Source organism: Stegostoma tigrinum, chromosome 7, assembly GCF_030684315.1.
Source record: "Stegostoma tigrinum isolate sSteTig4 chromosome 7, sSteTig4.hap1, whole genome shotgun sequence".
NCBI lineage: Eukaryota > Metazoa > Chordata > Chondrichthyes > Orectolobiformes > Stegostomatidae > Stegostoma > Stegostoma tigrinum.
Window position 1 is genome coordinate 23,913,463 of NC_081360.1, and position 17,379 is coordinate 23,930,841.

The 17,379-nt window shown below is 41.4% G+C and overlaps 1 protein-coding gene across 3 annotated transcripts in view; it reads left to right on the forward strand.

Moving 5' to 3' along the window:
• Window positions 1-17,379, forward strand: part of vps8 (VPS8 subunit of CORVET complex) — a 537,289-nt gene that overhangs the window by 83,218 nt on the left and 436,692 nt on the right. For all 3 annotated transcript variants that reach the window (XM_048534818.2, XM_059647115.1, XM_048534821.2), the window contains one exon: window positions 13,958-14,004. In XM_048534818.2, coding sequence (XP_048390775.1) covers window positions 13,958-14,004 — 47 coding nt within the window. The remainder of the gene's footprint in view (window positions 1-13,957; window positions 14,005-17,379) is intronic.

Here is a 17,379-nt window from a genome sequence, read left to right on the forward strand (position 1 = left end):
CAACCTGTCTCTGCCTCCCTAACCTGTTCTTCCTCTCACCCATCCCTTCCTCCCACCCCAAGCCGCACCTCCATCTCCTACCTACTAACCTCATCCCACCTCCTTGACCTGTCCGTCTTCCCTGGACTGACCTATCCCCTCCCTACCTCTCCACCTATACTCTCCTCTCCACCTATCTTCTTTTCTCCCTATCTTCGGTCCGCCTCCCCCTCTCTCCCTATTTATTCCAGAACCCTCACGCCATCCCCCTCTCTGATGAAGGGTCTAGGCCCGAAACGTCAGCTTTTGTGCTCCTGAGATGCTGCTGGGCCTGCTGTGTTCATCCAGCCTCACATTTTATTATCTTGGATTCTCCAGCATCTGCAGTTCCCATTATCACCTTAATTTTATGGCTTGCACTCCTGATAGAACAATGAATGTCCTGTGGATGAGCTGATTGCATTGATGGTATTTAACTTCTATAGCACATCAGTATATAGTGTATAGCTACTGCATTTCCTCTAATTGAAGTAATAATCACATATGTCTGCGCTTTTCATAATACCTACCCAAGAGATATCAATTTCACTTGTATCATGTGGGCTGCGTTGCTTGATTTGATGGATTGAGACACACCAACAATAAAGTCAAATGCCTTATTTTAAGGCTGTGCACTTAATTTGTGTTGATGTAAAACTAATTTTAACTAAAAGCAAAAGAAATGGTGGCTCAGTGTCTAACAGTGCTGCCTCACAGTGCCAGGGACGCAGTTTCAACTCCAGTCTTGTGCAACCATCTGTGTGGAGTTTGCATATTCTCCCCATGTCTGCGTGGGTTTCTTCCGGGTTCTCTGGTTTCCTCCCACAGTCCAAAGATGTGCACTTTAGGTGGACTGGCTATGCTAAATTGTCCACAGTGTCTAGGGTGGGTCTTTGTGGGATCCCCTTCAGAGGATTGCTGTGGACCTGATGGGCTCTATGGCTTGTTTCCCCACTGTAGGGATTCTATGATTCTATGTCTTTGCTGTCTCATTTACCATGTCTTTGATGGTACTTTGTTGACACTGTAGATTCTTGTCCAAGAAGGATGATGAAGGAAATTAAACTGGAGTTAAGGCTTTGAACTTGATCAAGTTGTATGCAGTTGGAAATCGTGATTTCAACGTCTCACTTTTTTTGTTGTTAGAGTCAGTATATTAGACAGCCATACAGATCAGAAGTGGAAGGCCTGTTAGTCAGTCTGTGTTCATTTACTTGATCCTAGCTAGCATTAAAAGGGCTTTAGTTAGTTTAAGTGCACAGAAAGGGATGGCAAAATTAGCTTCATTCGCTGGTACTGACCTCTATCCATTCACCTCATTTTGAAAATGTATACTTGATTAGTGTGTGTGGAAGCAGTCTTCAGATTGGCTGAATAGCCCCTTGTCAACTGACTAGCCTGCAAATATTTACTCGCTGATTCTTACATATAGACTAGCTACTGGAGACGCTCCAGTAGCCTTTGAGGCAAACTACTGTACCTCCAAGGACTAGTAGAATTGCGAGGTGAGGCACGACTGGCAACTCTTAGTTTTATGAAATGTGACATTTGACTTCTTTTTTGATTGTAGATGGGATATTTTATTAACTATCATAATGGAATATTAGGCATATAATTTGTGGTGCAAATGTGAATTGTGAATACCTGAGCTTCCGAAAGTTTACGTTTCCATGACTGTTTCAATGATTTGATTTTTAATATTGATAATTATGTAGTAAAGATCAGTTTGTGGATAGAATATTGAATGTAGCAAAGGTCTTCACGTTGCTAGAAGGTAGATGCATTGAACTGTAATAATATGTTTTATTTTGCTACAAGCTATAAAACTTAATGTGCAACTTAAGGGAGAGAAGGTGTACAGATTGATTAGAGTTGACTACTTTATGCGGAGAGAAGTTGTGAAATGACCTGCCCAGGGTGCTGGGGATGGATGCTTGAGGACAAGGGCTACCCGTTAAAAAAGTAGTCACTCACACCTGTGAATTGTTCTGCAAAATGATCTCTAGAATGAAAAGACCAAACACACAATAGCTAACTACTTTGAGAAGTCCAGTAGCAATAAATTATTAATTCTCTGTATCGTGTATTTGCTATGTCAGCAATAGACCTTTTTTATTATCCTACACTGGGAGATTAGTATAATTAAATAGGCTGAAATTGGGCAATTGAAAATCGAAGTGCAGAAAATGTTTGAGGCTGGAGTGTGTGACATTGAGGCATTATTGATCTCTAGTCCTCTTAGGTAAACATTAAGCTTCACTGAAGCTTGACCATTGTAAATAGTTATGGCTTTAACAGAGTTGATGACTGTGGAAAATTGAAAGAAACCAGTTCTGCTGACTGTGGTTCTCGCGTGCAGTCTTGAAAGTTGCCGATTGTCACTCGGAACATAAAGGGCGGAACGAGTTTGCATGACGGGCAGTTTCAGGGAATGACTCTTTGAGATAAACTGTGATCTTTTTACCTGCTATATTGTTAGCGCAGCTAAATGTTTGAAACATGGGAAGTACTGATAGCTCCTGGAACCTTTGTTTGCTCTTCCACTGATGGGTCATGTGTAAAGTTACATATTTCGTTTGTTGCAATGATGCAAAATTCAGAACTCAGACAATTGCTGCCACTTAACGTCCATTCCCAGTCAGTTTGTGCTACCAAAGGCATGATTAATTGCATCACTTTCATCTTGGATGATTGATACATTCTCAGGAGGCACATGCAATGCTGACAGTTTTGTGTGTGTGCTGTGTCCAAAGACTGGAGTCTTATAAAGTTTGCATGCTTTGATTTTCCCTAAACTAGCTAGAATTGCCTGATTTATAGAGTACTGCTGAGAATGTAATGCTTTGCAATAGCACTATGTATCTGTACACATTGAAAAATGAATTATAGATTTTTGATAGAAATATCACCATGGGGACTTAAGATGTCACTGTTCAATGAAAGTATGGGAATTCTGTGAACTAGCATGGATTGCTGCAGAATAGAGACCAATGGTTGAATGTTCTCATATTTTGGCTGAGAGTTAATTTGGGGAATTTCGTGGAGGGTTTTGCTGTGTGGGCATGGTGACATCTGTCAACCTTCTCTTGCTCACCTTATCATTTGTGCATCCTGTTTCCACAGTGTTGTTTGCATTGAAGTATGTGTTTGGGTGGAAGTACTCACTGCTACCAGACACCCAAACATTGAAGCCATGGGTACCATATTAAAATCACAGCTGTATGCCATTCCAAAAGCTATAAGCCAAGAATTACTTTTCAATATGTATTGTTTGACTGCATGTGAAAGGAGATGGCTGTTAGGGATCATCTTCTATCTTCTACCTCAAACTCTGCCATTATACACATCTGTCACCAGTGCTAATTGTTTGCCACACTCACTGTTGCATACAACATGTTCTGTCAAAGGCCATCACTCACCTGAACCACCTAAACTACTCAGCATTCTTCTGTGTCAGCTATATTCGACTTCAGTCACTTCACTCATCCTCCTTGCGATCACTAACAGTTCTTCCAGCTAACTTCATCTCCCTCAATTTCTCCTTTTGTCTCATTGCAGGAGAAAATGTCTCATATTAGGTTAACAAGCCTCCTCTTGCATCTGTGGAATCTCGTGGTCTTCAAACCACAGATGTCTCAAGGATATTATTAACTCAATTTGGGCTGGTTCAGACTACTTCATGACTTTGCCTGACTTACAGCAGGACCTTGTGGTGGGACAGTGAGATTTTCCAAAGATGTTGGGTCCCCCCCCGCCACCCCACCAACCCCCCATACATCGCTATCGACTGGACCTGCATCACATGTGGAATGCCATATTATATTGCATCTGAATTCAATAACAGTAAAGAATTCCACTTAATCAATGCACAAATCATCTGTGATCGTTACTAGCACAACTCGGTCTTGTACACCAGGTATTCCAGCTGCCGCCATGAATCTATATTCCTGATAATTATCAAGTTTCTGCCTCATTCAGACATGAATATCATACCTTGAAGCCTGCCTGGGTGACAAGGGTTACTCTCTTCAACCGTTATATCCTCAGTATGCACTTTGATTGTGCTTTGGTCATCTGGAGAAAAAGTCAGTGAGACTAGGCTTCCTGAAGCTTCTCTGTAACCTGCAGTGAACTTTTGTAGCTTATTCCTGCGGAGGTTGTATCCAGCTGCCAGAGTTTACTGTTGATCCTGGGTCGGTTGCTGCTTTGAGTCTCCTCAATTTGTCTGTACAGTCTTTGTATGACAGTCATACGATGATAGAACCTGTTATTGCTGCATCAAGGCATCCTGACCAGTGGTAACAAGCACAAATGAGACTTCAGCAAAGACCGCAATACAGGGAAGGCCAAGTAGAATATGAAGGCCTCCCAAAAGGATGGCCCTGATATGCCTCTATGTGGACTTCTGAGGTAAGCAGATAAACTTTATGTAGGTATATGCATCATAAAATACATCACAGAAATCCATTGTGATGTAATTATTGTAGAAATACCAATCTTTGACCATCCCACCACATGCTGGCCCACATGTTGCTCACAAAATGAGACATTGTCAATAAAGCCTGATGTTCTTGCACACTTACAGTTAGCTGTAATAGGAATGCAGCTCCCTGGATTGGAAGAATATGGCCCGCAAGACCATAAGACATTGGAGTGGAAGTAAGGCCATTTGGCCCATCAAGTCCACTCTGCCATTTAAATTATGGCTGATGGGGATTTCAACTCCATTTCCCTGCACTCTCCCCGTAGCCCATGATTCCTTGTGAGATCAAGAATTTGTCGATCTCTGCCTTTGAAGGCATCGAACGTCCCAGCCTCCACTGCACTCCGTGGCAATGAGTTCCACAAGCCCACCACTCTGGCTGAAGAAATGTCGTCTCATTTCAGTTTTAAATTTACCCCCTCTAATTTTAAGGCTGTGCCCACGGGTCCTAGTCTCCCCGCCTAACGGAAACAACTTCCTAGCGTCCAACCCTTCGAAGCCATACGTTATCTTGTAAGTTTCTATTAGATCTCCCCTCAACCTTCTAAACTCTAATGAGTACAATCCCAGGATCCTTAGCTATTCATCATATATTAGACCTACCATTCCAGGGATCATCCGTGTGAATCTCCGCTGGACACGCTCCAGGGCCAGTATGTCCTTCCTGAGGTGTGGATCCCAAAATTGGACGCAGTATTCTAAATGGGGCCGAACTAGAGCTTTATAAAGCCTCAGAAGCACATCGCTGCTTTCATATTCCAACCCTGTTGAGATAAACGACAACATTACATTCACTTTCTGAATCACGGACACTACCTGCAAGTTAACGTTTAGAGAATCCTGGACCAACACTCCCAGATCCCTTTGTGCTTCTGCTTTACGAATTTTCTCACCATTTAGAAAATAGCCCATGCATGTATTCTTTTTTCGAAAGTTCAAAACCTCACATTTACTCACATTGAATTTCATCAGCCATTTCCTGGACCACTCTCCTAAACTGTCTAAATCTTTCTGCAGCTTCCCCACCTCCTCAGTACTACCTGCCTGGGTCCAGCTATCTTCGTATCATAGAACATAGAACAGTACAGCACAGAACAGGCTCTTCAGCCCACGATGTTGTGCCGACCATTGATCCTCATGTATGCACCCTCAAATTTCTGTGACCGTATGCATGTCCAACAGTCTCTTAAATTTCCCTAATGACCTTGTTTCCACAACTGCTGCTGGCAACGCATTCCGTGCTCTCACAACTCTGTGTAAAGAACCCGCCTCTGACATGCCCTCTATACTTTCCTTCAACCAGCTTAAAACTATGACCCCTCATGTTAGCCATTTCTGCCCTGGGAAATAGTCTCTGGCTATCAACTCTCATTATCTTGTATACCTCAATTAGGTCCCCTCTCCTCCTCCTTTTCTCCAATGAAAAGAGTCCGAGCTCAGTCAACCTCTCTTCATAAGATAAGCCCTCCAGTCCAGGCAGCATCCTGGTAAACCTCCTCTGAACCCTCTCCAAAGCATCCACATCTTTCCTATAATAGGGCGACCAGAACTGGACGCAGTATTCCAAGTGCGGTCTAACCAAAGTTTTATAGAGCTGCAACAAGATCTCACGACTCTTAAACTCAATCCCCCTGCTAATGAAAGCCAAAACACCATATGCTTTCTTAACAACCCTGTCCACTTGGGTGGCCATTTTAAGGGATCTATGTATCTGCACACCAAGATCCCTGTGTTCCTCCACACTGCCAAGAATCCTATCCTTAATCCTGTACTCAGCTTTCAAATTCGACCTTCCAAAATGCATCACCTCGCATTTATCCAGGTTGAACTCCATCTGCCACCTCTCAGCCCATCTCTGCATCCTATCAATGTCCCGCTGTAGCCTACAACAGCCCTCTATACTGTCAACGACACCTCCAACCTTCGTATCATCTGCAAACTTGCTGACCCATCCTTCAATCCCCTCATCCAAGTCATTAATAAAAATTACAAACAGTAGAGGCCCAAGGACAGAGCCCTGTGGAACCCCACTCACCACTGACTTCCAGGCAGAATATTTTCCTTCTACTACCACTCGCTGTCTTCTGTTGGCCAGCCAATTCTGTATCCAGACAGCTAAGTTCCCCTGTATCCCATTCCTCCTGACCTTCTGAATGAGCCTACCATGGGGAACCTTATCAAATGCCTTACTGAAGTCCATATACACCACACCCACAGCTCGACCCTCATCAACTTTTCTATCACATCCTCAAAGAACTCGATAAGGTTTGTGAGGCTTGACCTGCCCCTCTCAAAGCTGTGTTGACTGCATTTAATCAAGCCATGCTCTTCCAGATGGTCATAAATCCTATTCCTCAGAATCCTTTCTAACATCTTGCAGATGACAGACGTGAGACTTACTGGTCTGTAATTGCCGGGGATTTCCATCATCTGCAAACTTCGCCAGAATGTCCCCAGTCCCTTCATCCAGATCATTAATATGTAAGGTGAACAGTTGCGGCCCCAACGCTGAACCCTGCGTGACACCATTCGTCACCGGTTGCCATTCCGAAAAAGAGCCGTTTATCCCAACTCTCTGCATTCTGTCAGACAGCCAATCCTCAATCCAAGCCAGCAACTCGGCTCGAACACCATGGGCCCTCTCCTTGCTCAGCAACCTCCCATGAGGCACCTTATCAGAGGCCTTTTGGAAGCCTAGATAGATAACATCTACTGGGTTTCCCTGGTCTAACATACTTGTTACCTCTTCAAAGAATTCTGATAGATTTGTCAGGCACGACCTCCCCTTACTAAATCCATGCTGACTTGTTCTAATCTGACCCTGTACTTCCAGGAATTTAGAAATCTCATCCTTGACAATGGATTCAAGAATTTTACCAATGACCGAGGTTAGGCTAATCGGCCTATAATTTTCCATCTTCTGCCTTGATCCTTTCTTAAACAAGGGGGTTACAACAGCAATTTTCCAATCATCTGGGACTTGCCCAGACTCCAGTGACTTTTGAAAGATCACGACCAAAGCCTCTGCTATTTCCTCAGTCACCTCCCTCAGAATTCTAGGATGTAGCCCATCGGGGCCAGGAGATATGTCAATTTTTAGACCCTTTAGCTTTTCTAGCACTTTCTCTTTTGTAATGCCTACCATACTCAACTCTGCCCCCTGACTCTCTCTAATTGTTGGCATACTACTCATGTCTTCCACTGTGAAGACTGACGCAAAGTACTTATTAAGTTCTTCAGCTTTTTCCTCAACTACCATCACTAGCCTCCCAGCATCAATTTGAAGCGGCCCAATGTCTACTTTTGCTTCTCGTTTGTTTCTTATGTATTGAAAGAAGCTTTTACTATCATTTCTAATATTACTAGCTAGCCTACCTTCATATTTGATCCTCTCCTTCCTTATTGCTCTCTTTGTTATCCTCTGTTTGTTTTTGTAGCCTTCCCAATCTTCTGATTTCCCAGTTCTCTTGGCCACTTTATAGGCTGTCTCTTTTGCTTTGATATATTTCTTGACTTCCTTTGTCAGCCATGGCTGTCTAATCCCACCCCGGATAATCTTTCTTTTATTTGGGATGAACCTCTGTACTGTGTCCTCGATTACACCCAGAAACTCCTGCCACTGTTGCTCTATTGTCTTCCCCGCTAGGCTCCTCTTCCAGTCGATTTTTGTCAATTCCTCTCTCATGCCCCTGTAATTACCTTTATTTAGCTGTAACACCATTACATCCGATTTTGCCTTCTCTCTTTCAAACTGCAGACTGAACTCTACCATATTATATTCGCTGCCTCCTAAGTGTTCCCTTACTTTAAGGCCTTTTATAAAGTCTGGCTCATTACATAGCACTAAGTCTAGAATAGCCTGCTCTCTTGTGGGCTCCATCACAAGCTGTTCCAAAATGCCATCCTGCAAACATTCCATGAATTCCCTTTCTTTGGGTCCACCGGCAACATTATTCACCGAGTCCACCTGCATATTGAAGTCCCCCATGATCACAGTGACCTTGCCTTTCTGACATGCCCTATCTGTTTCTCGGTGCATCTTGCGCCCCTGGTCCTGATCACTGTTAGGAGGTCTGTACATAACTTCCATTATAGTTTTTTTGCCTTTGTGGTTCCTCAACTCCACACACACAGACTCCACGTCCTCTGACCCTATGTCATTCAGTGCCGTAGATTTAATTTCATTCTTAACTAACAAGGCAACCCCGCCCCCTCTGCCCACCTCCCTGTCTTTTCGATATGTTGTAAACCCTTGGATGTTTAACTGCCAGTCCTGAACTCCCTGCAACCATGTCTCTGTGATGCCTACCACAGCATAATCATTCAAGAGGATTTGTGCTGTTAATTCATCTACTTTGTTGCGAATACTACGAGTATTTAGATAAAGTGCCTTAATGCTAACTTTCTTCTCATTCTTAGAGAGATTGGAAATCCTAAGATGCCTTAAGCCATCCTTCCTTTTTGCTGTATTCCTGGTCTGCCTCAAGCTTAAACTCACCTGTACACATGGTATCCTGTTGCTTATCTTTCCATTTAACTCCATACTCCCTGTCACTTTCACTTTCCCTTCCCCCCCGACTCAAAAGTTTAAAGTCCTACTGACCACCCTATTTATCCTTCTCGCGAGAACACTGGTTCCAGATCGGTTCAGGTGGAGACCGTCCCAATGGTACAGATTCTACCCCACCCCGGTTCCAAAACTGATGCCAATGCCCCATGAAATAGAATCCCTCTTTCCCACACCGATCTCTTAGCCACGTGTTTACTTCCCTAACTTTCTTATCCCTATGCCATTTAGCACGTGGCTCAGGCAGTAATCTGGAGATTATGACCCTTGAGGACCTGTACTTCAATTTCTTTCCTCGTGCTTGATAATCCCTGAACAGGTCCTCTACCTTAGCTTTGCCTATGTTGTTCGTCCCAACATGGACCACAACAACTGGATTCTCCCCCTCCCGCTCCAATATCCTTTCAATATGGTCCCTTTGACCCTGATCACTCCAAGTGTCTGACTGACCTTGGCCAACCCTGGGACTGAGATTGGACAATGCCCTTGATGCCGATGATTTTCCAAATCCCCCTCCACTCAACTAAGCACTGTTCCCCTTAGACGATCAGACGTGGCTGTCAGGTTGATGCCATGTAGAATGATTTTTGCAGAGCTGCTGGCACATGCTTTTTCTGTGGCTTTGACAGAGCACAATATTGCATGTCAATATGGTCGCCACCTCCGTATTCCTGATAGCAACCGTAACAAGCTGCCTGGCTTTCTATCAGTCCTAAGAAGTACGCCAAGGCAGCAATGATGTGGACTTATAAGTTCTGAATGAAGCAGCACTGCATTAAAAGGGAAAGGAGGGATGCTGTGAGTGTCAAAATATAAAATGATTCAATCCGAAGAAAACAAGCTAAAAGCCTTGAAAGGATTCCCGTGTGAACGTACACGTGCACTGATTGCAGAGCTACCTGCCATGAACATCACAATGTAAGATGCCATTCACCTCAAAGTGCAGTCGTGAAGTGCTGAAGTGTCTTCTGTAGTATTCTGAGATTGGCCTTGATGATGTGCTGAATTAGTAGATGTTTTCATGATGCTGACTTCTGTGGATGGAGGGCGGAGGGGTTCGCTGACCATGGAGCGTGACCTGAGATTTTGGTGAAGCCTGGATAAAATGCTGCACCGGTCAGATAGGTGCTTAGACCTTTAAGTCAAGAATTGACGTGGTCTAGTTTCTCACCGGTACCTGCAGCCTTGTGAATTATTCAATCGTGGGACATGGTTGTCGTTGGCTGGGCCAGCATTTATTTCCCATCCTTAGTTGCACTTGAGAAGTTGGTGGTAAGCGGCTTTCTCGAACTGCTACAGTCCACGTACTGTCAATATAATGTTGTAAATTGATGGCATGCAGGGCCTAACCTTCTGGATGTGTGTTGTCTCGTTGTAGCGGTTTGATTGAAACATCATCCCAATTGTAGTGGTATGTGATTGCTCTCCTGACAACACAGCTGAATATTCACAAGTCTAAGTGAAAAGCAGGTTTCCTTTGTTGCATATCCAAAATACCAAAACCAGGCACATGGTATTATAGGCTGTGAAACAGGAAACCTCAGACCACAGGAGGAAAAACTTAGAAAAATGAGCTCAAGCTTCTTTCGGTATTAGCTGTTTATATCCAGACAATATCCTTAGGTGCAACATTTCATCCCTCAGATGTGTTAACACCAGCAACAAAGAGAACAATTCCACTCAACGTTCAACATTCTGAAAGGATGCCAAACAGCGTCAATTGGTTCAAATTGAAGACTTTTTTTTGTGTGATATCAGGATTTACATAGTCTGCTTAGAAAACTGTCAATGATTTGGCCACCTAATTGTCTGACAGTACAGCAGAAACGTTTTCTCTTACTGTAGTTCCTACAGCCAAGCAGGAACCACATTTGAGCCCCACTCCATTTATTGGTGGTTCCTCCCAATGCTAACCTTATCTGTGGCTCTTCCCTATTCCCTTCATACTCAGGGGCAGAAGGGAGAGGGGAGCAGCAAGCAGGGAGCAGACTGCACGTCAACATAATGTTGCTGTCAGTATGTTCTTTTCTGACTGTCTTAGATCTTTGATGCAGGCAGCTACCTGTAAATGTCTGAAGTCAGTGTTTTAGGACATTCTGAAGTTGCAACAGGCTGTATTAATGAAATCCTCTATTTGTAGTGGAAGAGCGTGTGTTTACCAGTACGCTGTTACATTGTATTTCACATCTGGGGTCAGACCTTGGGAAAGATTTCACTCTGCTTAACTATAGGTTTGGATTGTCTCAAACCTGGCTTTAAATGTGAACCGCTGGTCTGTATTCCAATGCAAAGCAAAGAAGTATCATCATGAAATTGCAACAGGGATATTAGTGAACAAATAAATGCTTGTCCTTCATTGAAATACCTTGCTTTCAGCATAACTACTGGATCATTTTTAAAATAAATAGATTAAGCCTTAAATAAAATCTCACTGGCAAAAATATTAAGTGTTGATATGCTATAATGTGATTTCACAACGTACATGATTTAATATCTCTCAATCTTAGCCCAGTTCATATAATTAAAGAAACTTAATTTGAACTGATCTGTATAGAAATTCACTGAAATTTGTTTCTTCCAAATTTGAGTGCACATATTGAACATAAGATGGCACTGAAAACCCTTCTCTATGCCTGATGTTGCCCAGCTTGGTGCTAAACCCTTTTAAAAATTTCAAATTACCTGGCCCCATTTATTTTGAATCATTTTTGCAAGAGTTTCAGATCGAAATGAGACGCAGATGTGTACACTCTAGTGATACCAGACCGTCAATGAAAATATATACTGCAAGATTCAGTTAATCTCTCAAATGATAATTTGGGTCAGCTGGCAATGCATGTGAAGCTGTTTGTCATTTGAAAGACCAGTGTTTGATTTAAAAAAAAACTAAAAAACAGCTGCTGAACACAAAAATAATGTCGGATATATTATAGATCCACCAAAAACAAGCTGCAAAGAGATGGATTATATTTTGGGAATTTTCACAAAGAATTGAAATCGACAGCTGCCGTTGTTCAAATAGTAAGATGTTGAAGTTTTGATAGAAGTCCTGCTATCATCAATGGTGGAGCATGTAGACAGCATGTTGTATGTTGCATGTAAATGACGCTGGATTGGCCAATGATATGATGCAAATGAATGGAAATCGAGTCCTTGCCACATGTTATTGAGCTTCTCTTCTGGCCTTTGAAAATTTCAGGGGAAATTTGGATTTTATTTTGACTTTGAGAATTTCAGTTTTCCATTCTTCCCATGTTCTCATTACTATCCATGCTGCCATGCTGCTGTTGCAACAAACCAAATGGAGACCAACAAACCAATAGAACAAATTTAGCAAATGATCTCCAAGGAGAATCCAATGGTCAATATTTCACTTTTTTCACCTTTGACTTTAATGATCAAATTTAAACTGATAGGCACAGTTTTCAAAGGTCTGCAAGGTAAAGAAAAGACACAAATCTTTGTGAATGACAGGCCAGACAATGAAAGCATGAGAAATCCTGGAGTGTACAAATAATTGCATAGAGTACAAAAGGAAAGAGATCATTCTAAACCTGTATAACATACAAATACCCAGCTAGACTATTCTGTCCAATTCTGGCATCCATGCTGTAGGAAAATTGAGACTTCAGATTTCAGGTTTTCAGAAGAGGTTTACTGGGAGGTCAGACCTTGTGGTTTTGCAAGTACTCAAGAGGCTGGGTCTGCTTTTCTTGGAGCAAAGAAGAGAAAGAGAATATTTGATTTAAGCTTTTTAAAATGAAGTAGTTGTTTGAGTAAGTTAGGAGTAGCTGTTTTCAGTGGCTGACAACCGGAGCATGTAGGCTTATACAAAAATGGCAAAAGAACCAGAGGTGACATTAGGAATATACCGCTTGGTAAAGCAGAGGATATAGCTTCTGTTATAGCCTTTGGAAGAGAATTGGATATATACATGAAGGAGCAACTATTGTATGGATATGGTGGATCAATGGAGGCCTGAAACTAAGTGGATTGTTCTTCGAAAGAGCTGGCACAAGTATGCTGGAGCAAACGGCAAACATCTAAGTTGTTCCATTCTGTGATGCCATGATTTTGACATGTAATTAACTAAGCAGTACAAGAGACTATTGTGATATTAAGTGCATTGATGTCATACGATTGACATGCATCTGCACCACAAATTCATTTCTTTTATCAGAAGTTAGATTCCGATATAAAGTTTATGTTTCACAAAATGAAACACTTTTGAAGTATGTTAACTGAATAGTTTCCCCTCATAGCTGCAGTCAGTACCAGAGGAGTCTCTCAAAGTTCAACAAGATAAATAAGCAGTGAATACAATCTTTTGGTGATGCTAGTTGAGAATTGTTGGCTTGGACTATGACGCTGTGGCAAAATTGCAATCTCCATAGGATAGAATTCCGAACAATCCAGTAGTCTCTTTGTACTTCACTGGAAAAGAATTTGTTCTTCTGTCCCGGTGTTCAGCGTTAAGCCTTCTGGTCTAGTGTCAAAGTTATCATTTAATATAGCCTATGGGAAAGCCTGAAACAAAATGGAATGATAAGAGTTAACTGGGTGAGATTGGTTATATAAATATGGGAAGCAAATAATCAGATGATGTCGGTTTTATGGAGTGTGATCAGCTGAAATAAAGCTGTCACTAAAAGTATGGACTTGGATTCGGTTTTCACATCATTATCTTCCAATGTATAACAGCCGAGTGGTGCCAGCTGAATCATTATGCCAAAATTCTGGAGTGATTCTGTTGCATTTTCACATAGAATTATTTGAGAAAAAAAATTTGAATCTTAAACCTCTTCAAGAAATTAGAGTGATTCTGTTACATTGTCATGATCAGATTTCTGATGGTTTAATTGATTGTTTTATCATGATTTCTTCTGCAGGACATGGTTCCCGTCATGGTTGATTATTGCCTCTTGCTCGAGCGCATGTAAGTCTCAGATGGGTTTTCTTCCATTAATTTTGATTTTTTTTAATGTTGATATGTATCACAAATAAAATGTACCATATTTTGTGTATTAAATAAATTTTCATTTTTTGACTGATTTGAAAAGAGAATTTTTGTAAACTTTGGTGTTTTGGTCCTTTTCTCAAATTTGAGTTTTATTATGATTCAGAAAATTTAACATTACTGTCTTGATGATCAAATTATTTTAAATGTTTCGTCCTGAGAGTGTAAACAGATCCTGTAAAATGTAACTGCTCTACCCTTGAACTGAGTGGTCTGCTGTCATGTTGGGAAGTAGTTTTTTTTCATCTTGTACTAGATCCATCGATGTTTGAGAAATTCCATTGATTGGTGATTTTATGCCCAAAGAAATAATCCATCTATAATCTTGGCTCTTACCTCCTCTGCTAAATATGCTTGCAGACATTCTGATGCTTTCGTACCACCATTTTGCATTGCTTTAAGCTGTTTTTGGAGTTAACACTGTAACTGGTGAAAATCTGCTCCCAAAAATGGATTCTAGTGATTGTAGTTGATGCATAATTCTATTAATAATCTCGCTTATGCACAGTTGGTGCTTAAATTCTGTGTTTCTTATTCTGGTAACATGCCATATGTTGTATTCAAAATAGCACTTTTTGATTAGTTCCCCTGTATCTCACTATCCAAAATAGTAAAGGGTGCACAGTCTAGCTTTAAGATTTTGAAATAGTTTTCCGACTGCAGTTTTTGTGTTTTGAAACAACATTGCTGCTGTTTTTATAATGTACAAGTGAGCAGTGGTATATGTCAATACGTGGAGTAGATATAGGAATGGATTAAAGCTCACCTTTCATTAGTAATTAGTTTATGGTGTTTATGTTTATTGATGGAAAATATCCAGAAAAGATAAAGAGTTGACAGTCCCACTGAGTTAGAGTTAAGAAACAAAAAGAGTATGACCACACATCTAAGGATCTTCTCTTAGCCTACAAATAGCCAGACTGGATCTTCAAAAAGGCAGATTGTGTTTGACTAGTTCATTGAATTTTTTTTGGAAGTAACAGAAAATATTGAAGGAACTGCAGTGAATGGTAGCCACAGGGACTTCAGAAAGCATTTGGTTCAAAAAGCACCAAAAGCTTCATGAACAAAACTGTACCTTATGGAAAAGTATCAGTTTGGGGAATAAAAAGAATTGCTTAAGGATAGAAAATTGCAAGTTGTGGTGAAGGGATAGCAAGAACTGCAGATGCTGGAGTCAGAGGTAACACAGTGTGGAGCTAGAGGAACACAGGCCAGGCAGCATCAGAGGAGCAGGAAGGTTGACATTTTGGGTCAGGACCCTTCTTCAGAAATGGGGGAGAAGGAAGGGAGCTCTGAACTAAGGTAGGTGGGATGGTGGTGGGTGAACGCAGAAAGGGAGTGCTGGGGATTGGTAGTAGGATGGGAGTGGAGGATAGGTGGAAGAGAAGATGGACAGGCCATGCCAGGTCAAGGAGGCGGGGATGAGAGGGCAGGTTGGACATGGGATGAGGCTGGGGGTGGGGAGATTTTAAAACTGGTGAATTCTATGTTTAGGCCATCGGGCTGTCGGTTCCCGAGGCCGAATATGAGGTGTTGCTCCTTCAGTTTGCAGATGGCGTTATTGTGACAACACAGGAGGCCTGGGGTGGACGTATCACCCAAGGGGTGGGAGGGGGGAGTTAAAATGGTTGGTGACCGGAAGCTGTTGTCTTTTGTCATGCACAGAACACAGATGCTCTACAAAACGGTCTCCAGTTTACACTTGGCCTCACTTATGTAGAGGGGTTGTGGCAAAGGGTTACTTTTCGTACTGGAAGATGGTTGACTATTTCCCAAGGGACAGTGCTAAGGACACTTTTTTAGTTGTTTATAAATGGCACAGATTTTGGATTTCAAAGTAAAAATTCAAAATTTACCGATGATACCAAACATGGAAGAGTGGCAAACAGCATGGATGATACAAATCGCCTATGATGGAGCTAAGATACATCAGCAGAATGGTGAGACAAGTGACAGTTGGCACTAAAATTAAATAAATTTAAAGGACATTGAATAGATTTATCAATAAAATGAGGGATTTCATCTGCAAGATTAGATTAGACAAGTTAGGATTGTTCTCCAAGGCAAAAAAGAGATTGCAAGGAGTTTGTTAACAATGTACAAGATTATGGCAGGTTTAGCTAAGGCCAATTAGGGGAAAGAATGCTGTTCTTATGAGTTGATAGGCCCAGGACGACTGGATAGAGTTGAGGAATAGTGCTGAAAGGATTGCTGTGTGAAGAGCTGGCTGACTCCTGAACTGTGATAACACTGAGGAGAACTCTATTATAGTAACTTAGGTGTATTGTCATCAGTTTGAGTTTGTGCAGTGGATACGCCAGATGGCAAAAGCAATGTGATTACTGCAAATTGTACTGAAGATGGATATACCGAAGTTCATTTGGTTGTTAAATCTTGTAAAGGTGAACATTTCCTGTGCAGATTGCATTTGTCTGTTTTGCATGTGTTACACCAGTTCTGCTTGAGTGTGAAGAATATGGTAGAATGTTACAATAAAATAGTTAGTTTGATGTATTGTGCCTGTTTGCCTGTCTGTCAAAAGCTGTGCAATTGGTTTTAAGGCCGAGCCAATACTTAAAATATTTATTCAAATTTCTTTTTGAATCTGCTTTCACCATGCTTTCAGACCACAACCACTCGCTGCATAAAAACTTTTATCATCTCCTTTCAGTAGCTTTGCCAGTTTTCTATAGTAAATATATATCCGCTAACATGGGGAGAATTTTTAAAAGCATAAATTAGTGCTATTCATGTCATAAGCCTGTAGGAAATAAGGAAGTATTTAAATATGCAAGCTAGCTAGTCGTAAGTTGCTTGCCATTAGAGGTCAGCCTTGTGTTGCAAGAGCAATTGCCACAAAATCTGACAGTTAAGCTTTTTCCCTTGAATTTTGCAAATTCAAATCAATCATTCATAACCATCTGCTACGTCACTTGTTACATTCCTTCCTGAGATTTCACAAGGCAAAACTGTCAAATGTTTCAATCTGTTTCTTGCACAACAGCAGTATATTGTTAATTGTACATGAAACATTGTAATAATCACATTTAGTATATGCATTTACAATGATATTAGTACATATATTAGAAAAACCTCTTTTCGAAGTTTTAAAGCATTCATTCACCTCAACTTGATGTTGAATATTGCTGTCAATTCATGAATATAACTTGTATGCATGTGAGACCATCAGTTTCTTTTTGTAATATTCAGCCAGCCTTGACGGCAAATGCCATCGCTTACGGCACATCTCTAATTGCCCAAGTGCAGGTGATAGTGAACCATCTTCTTAAA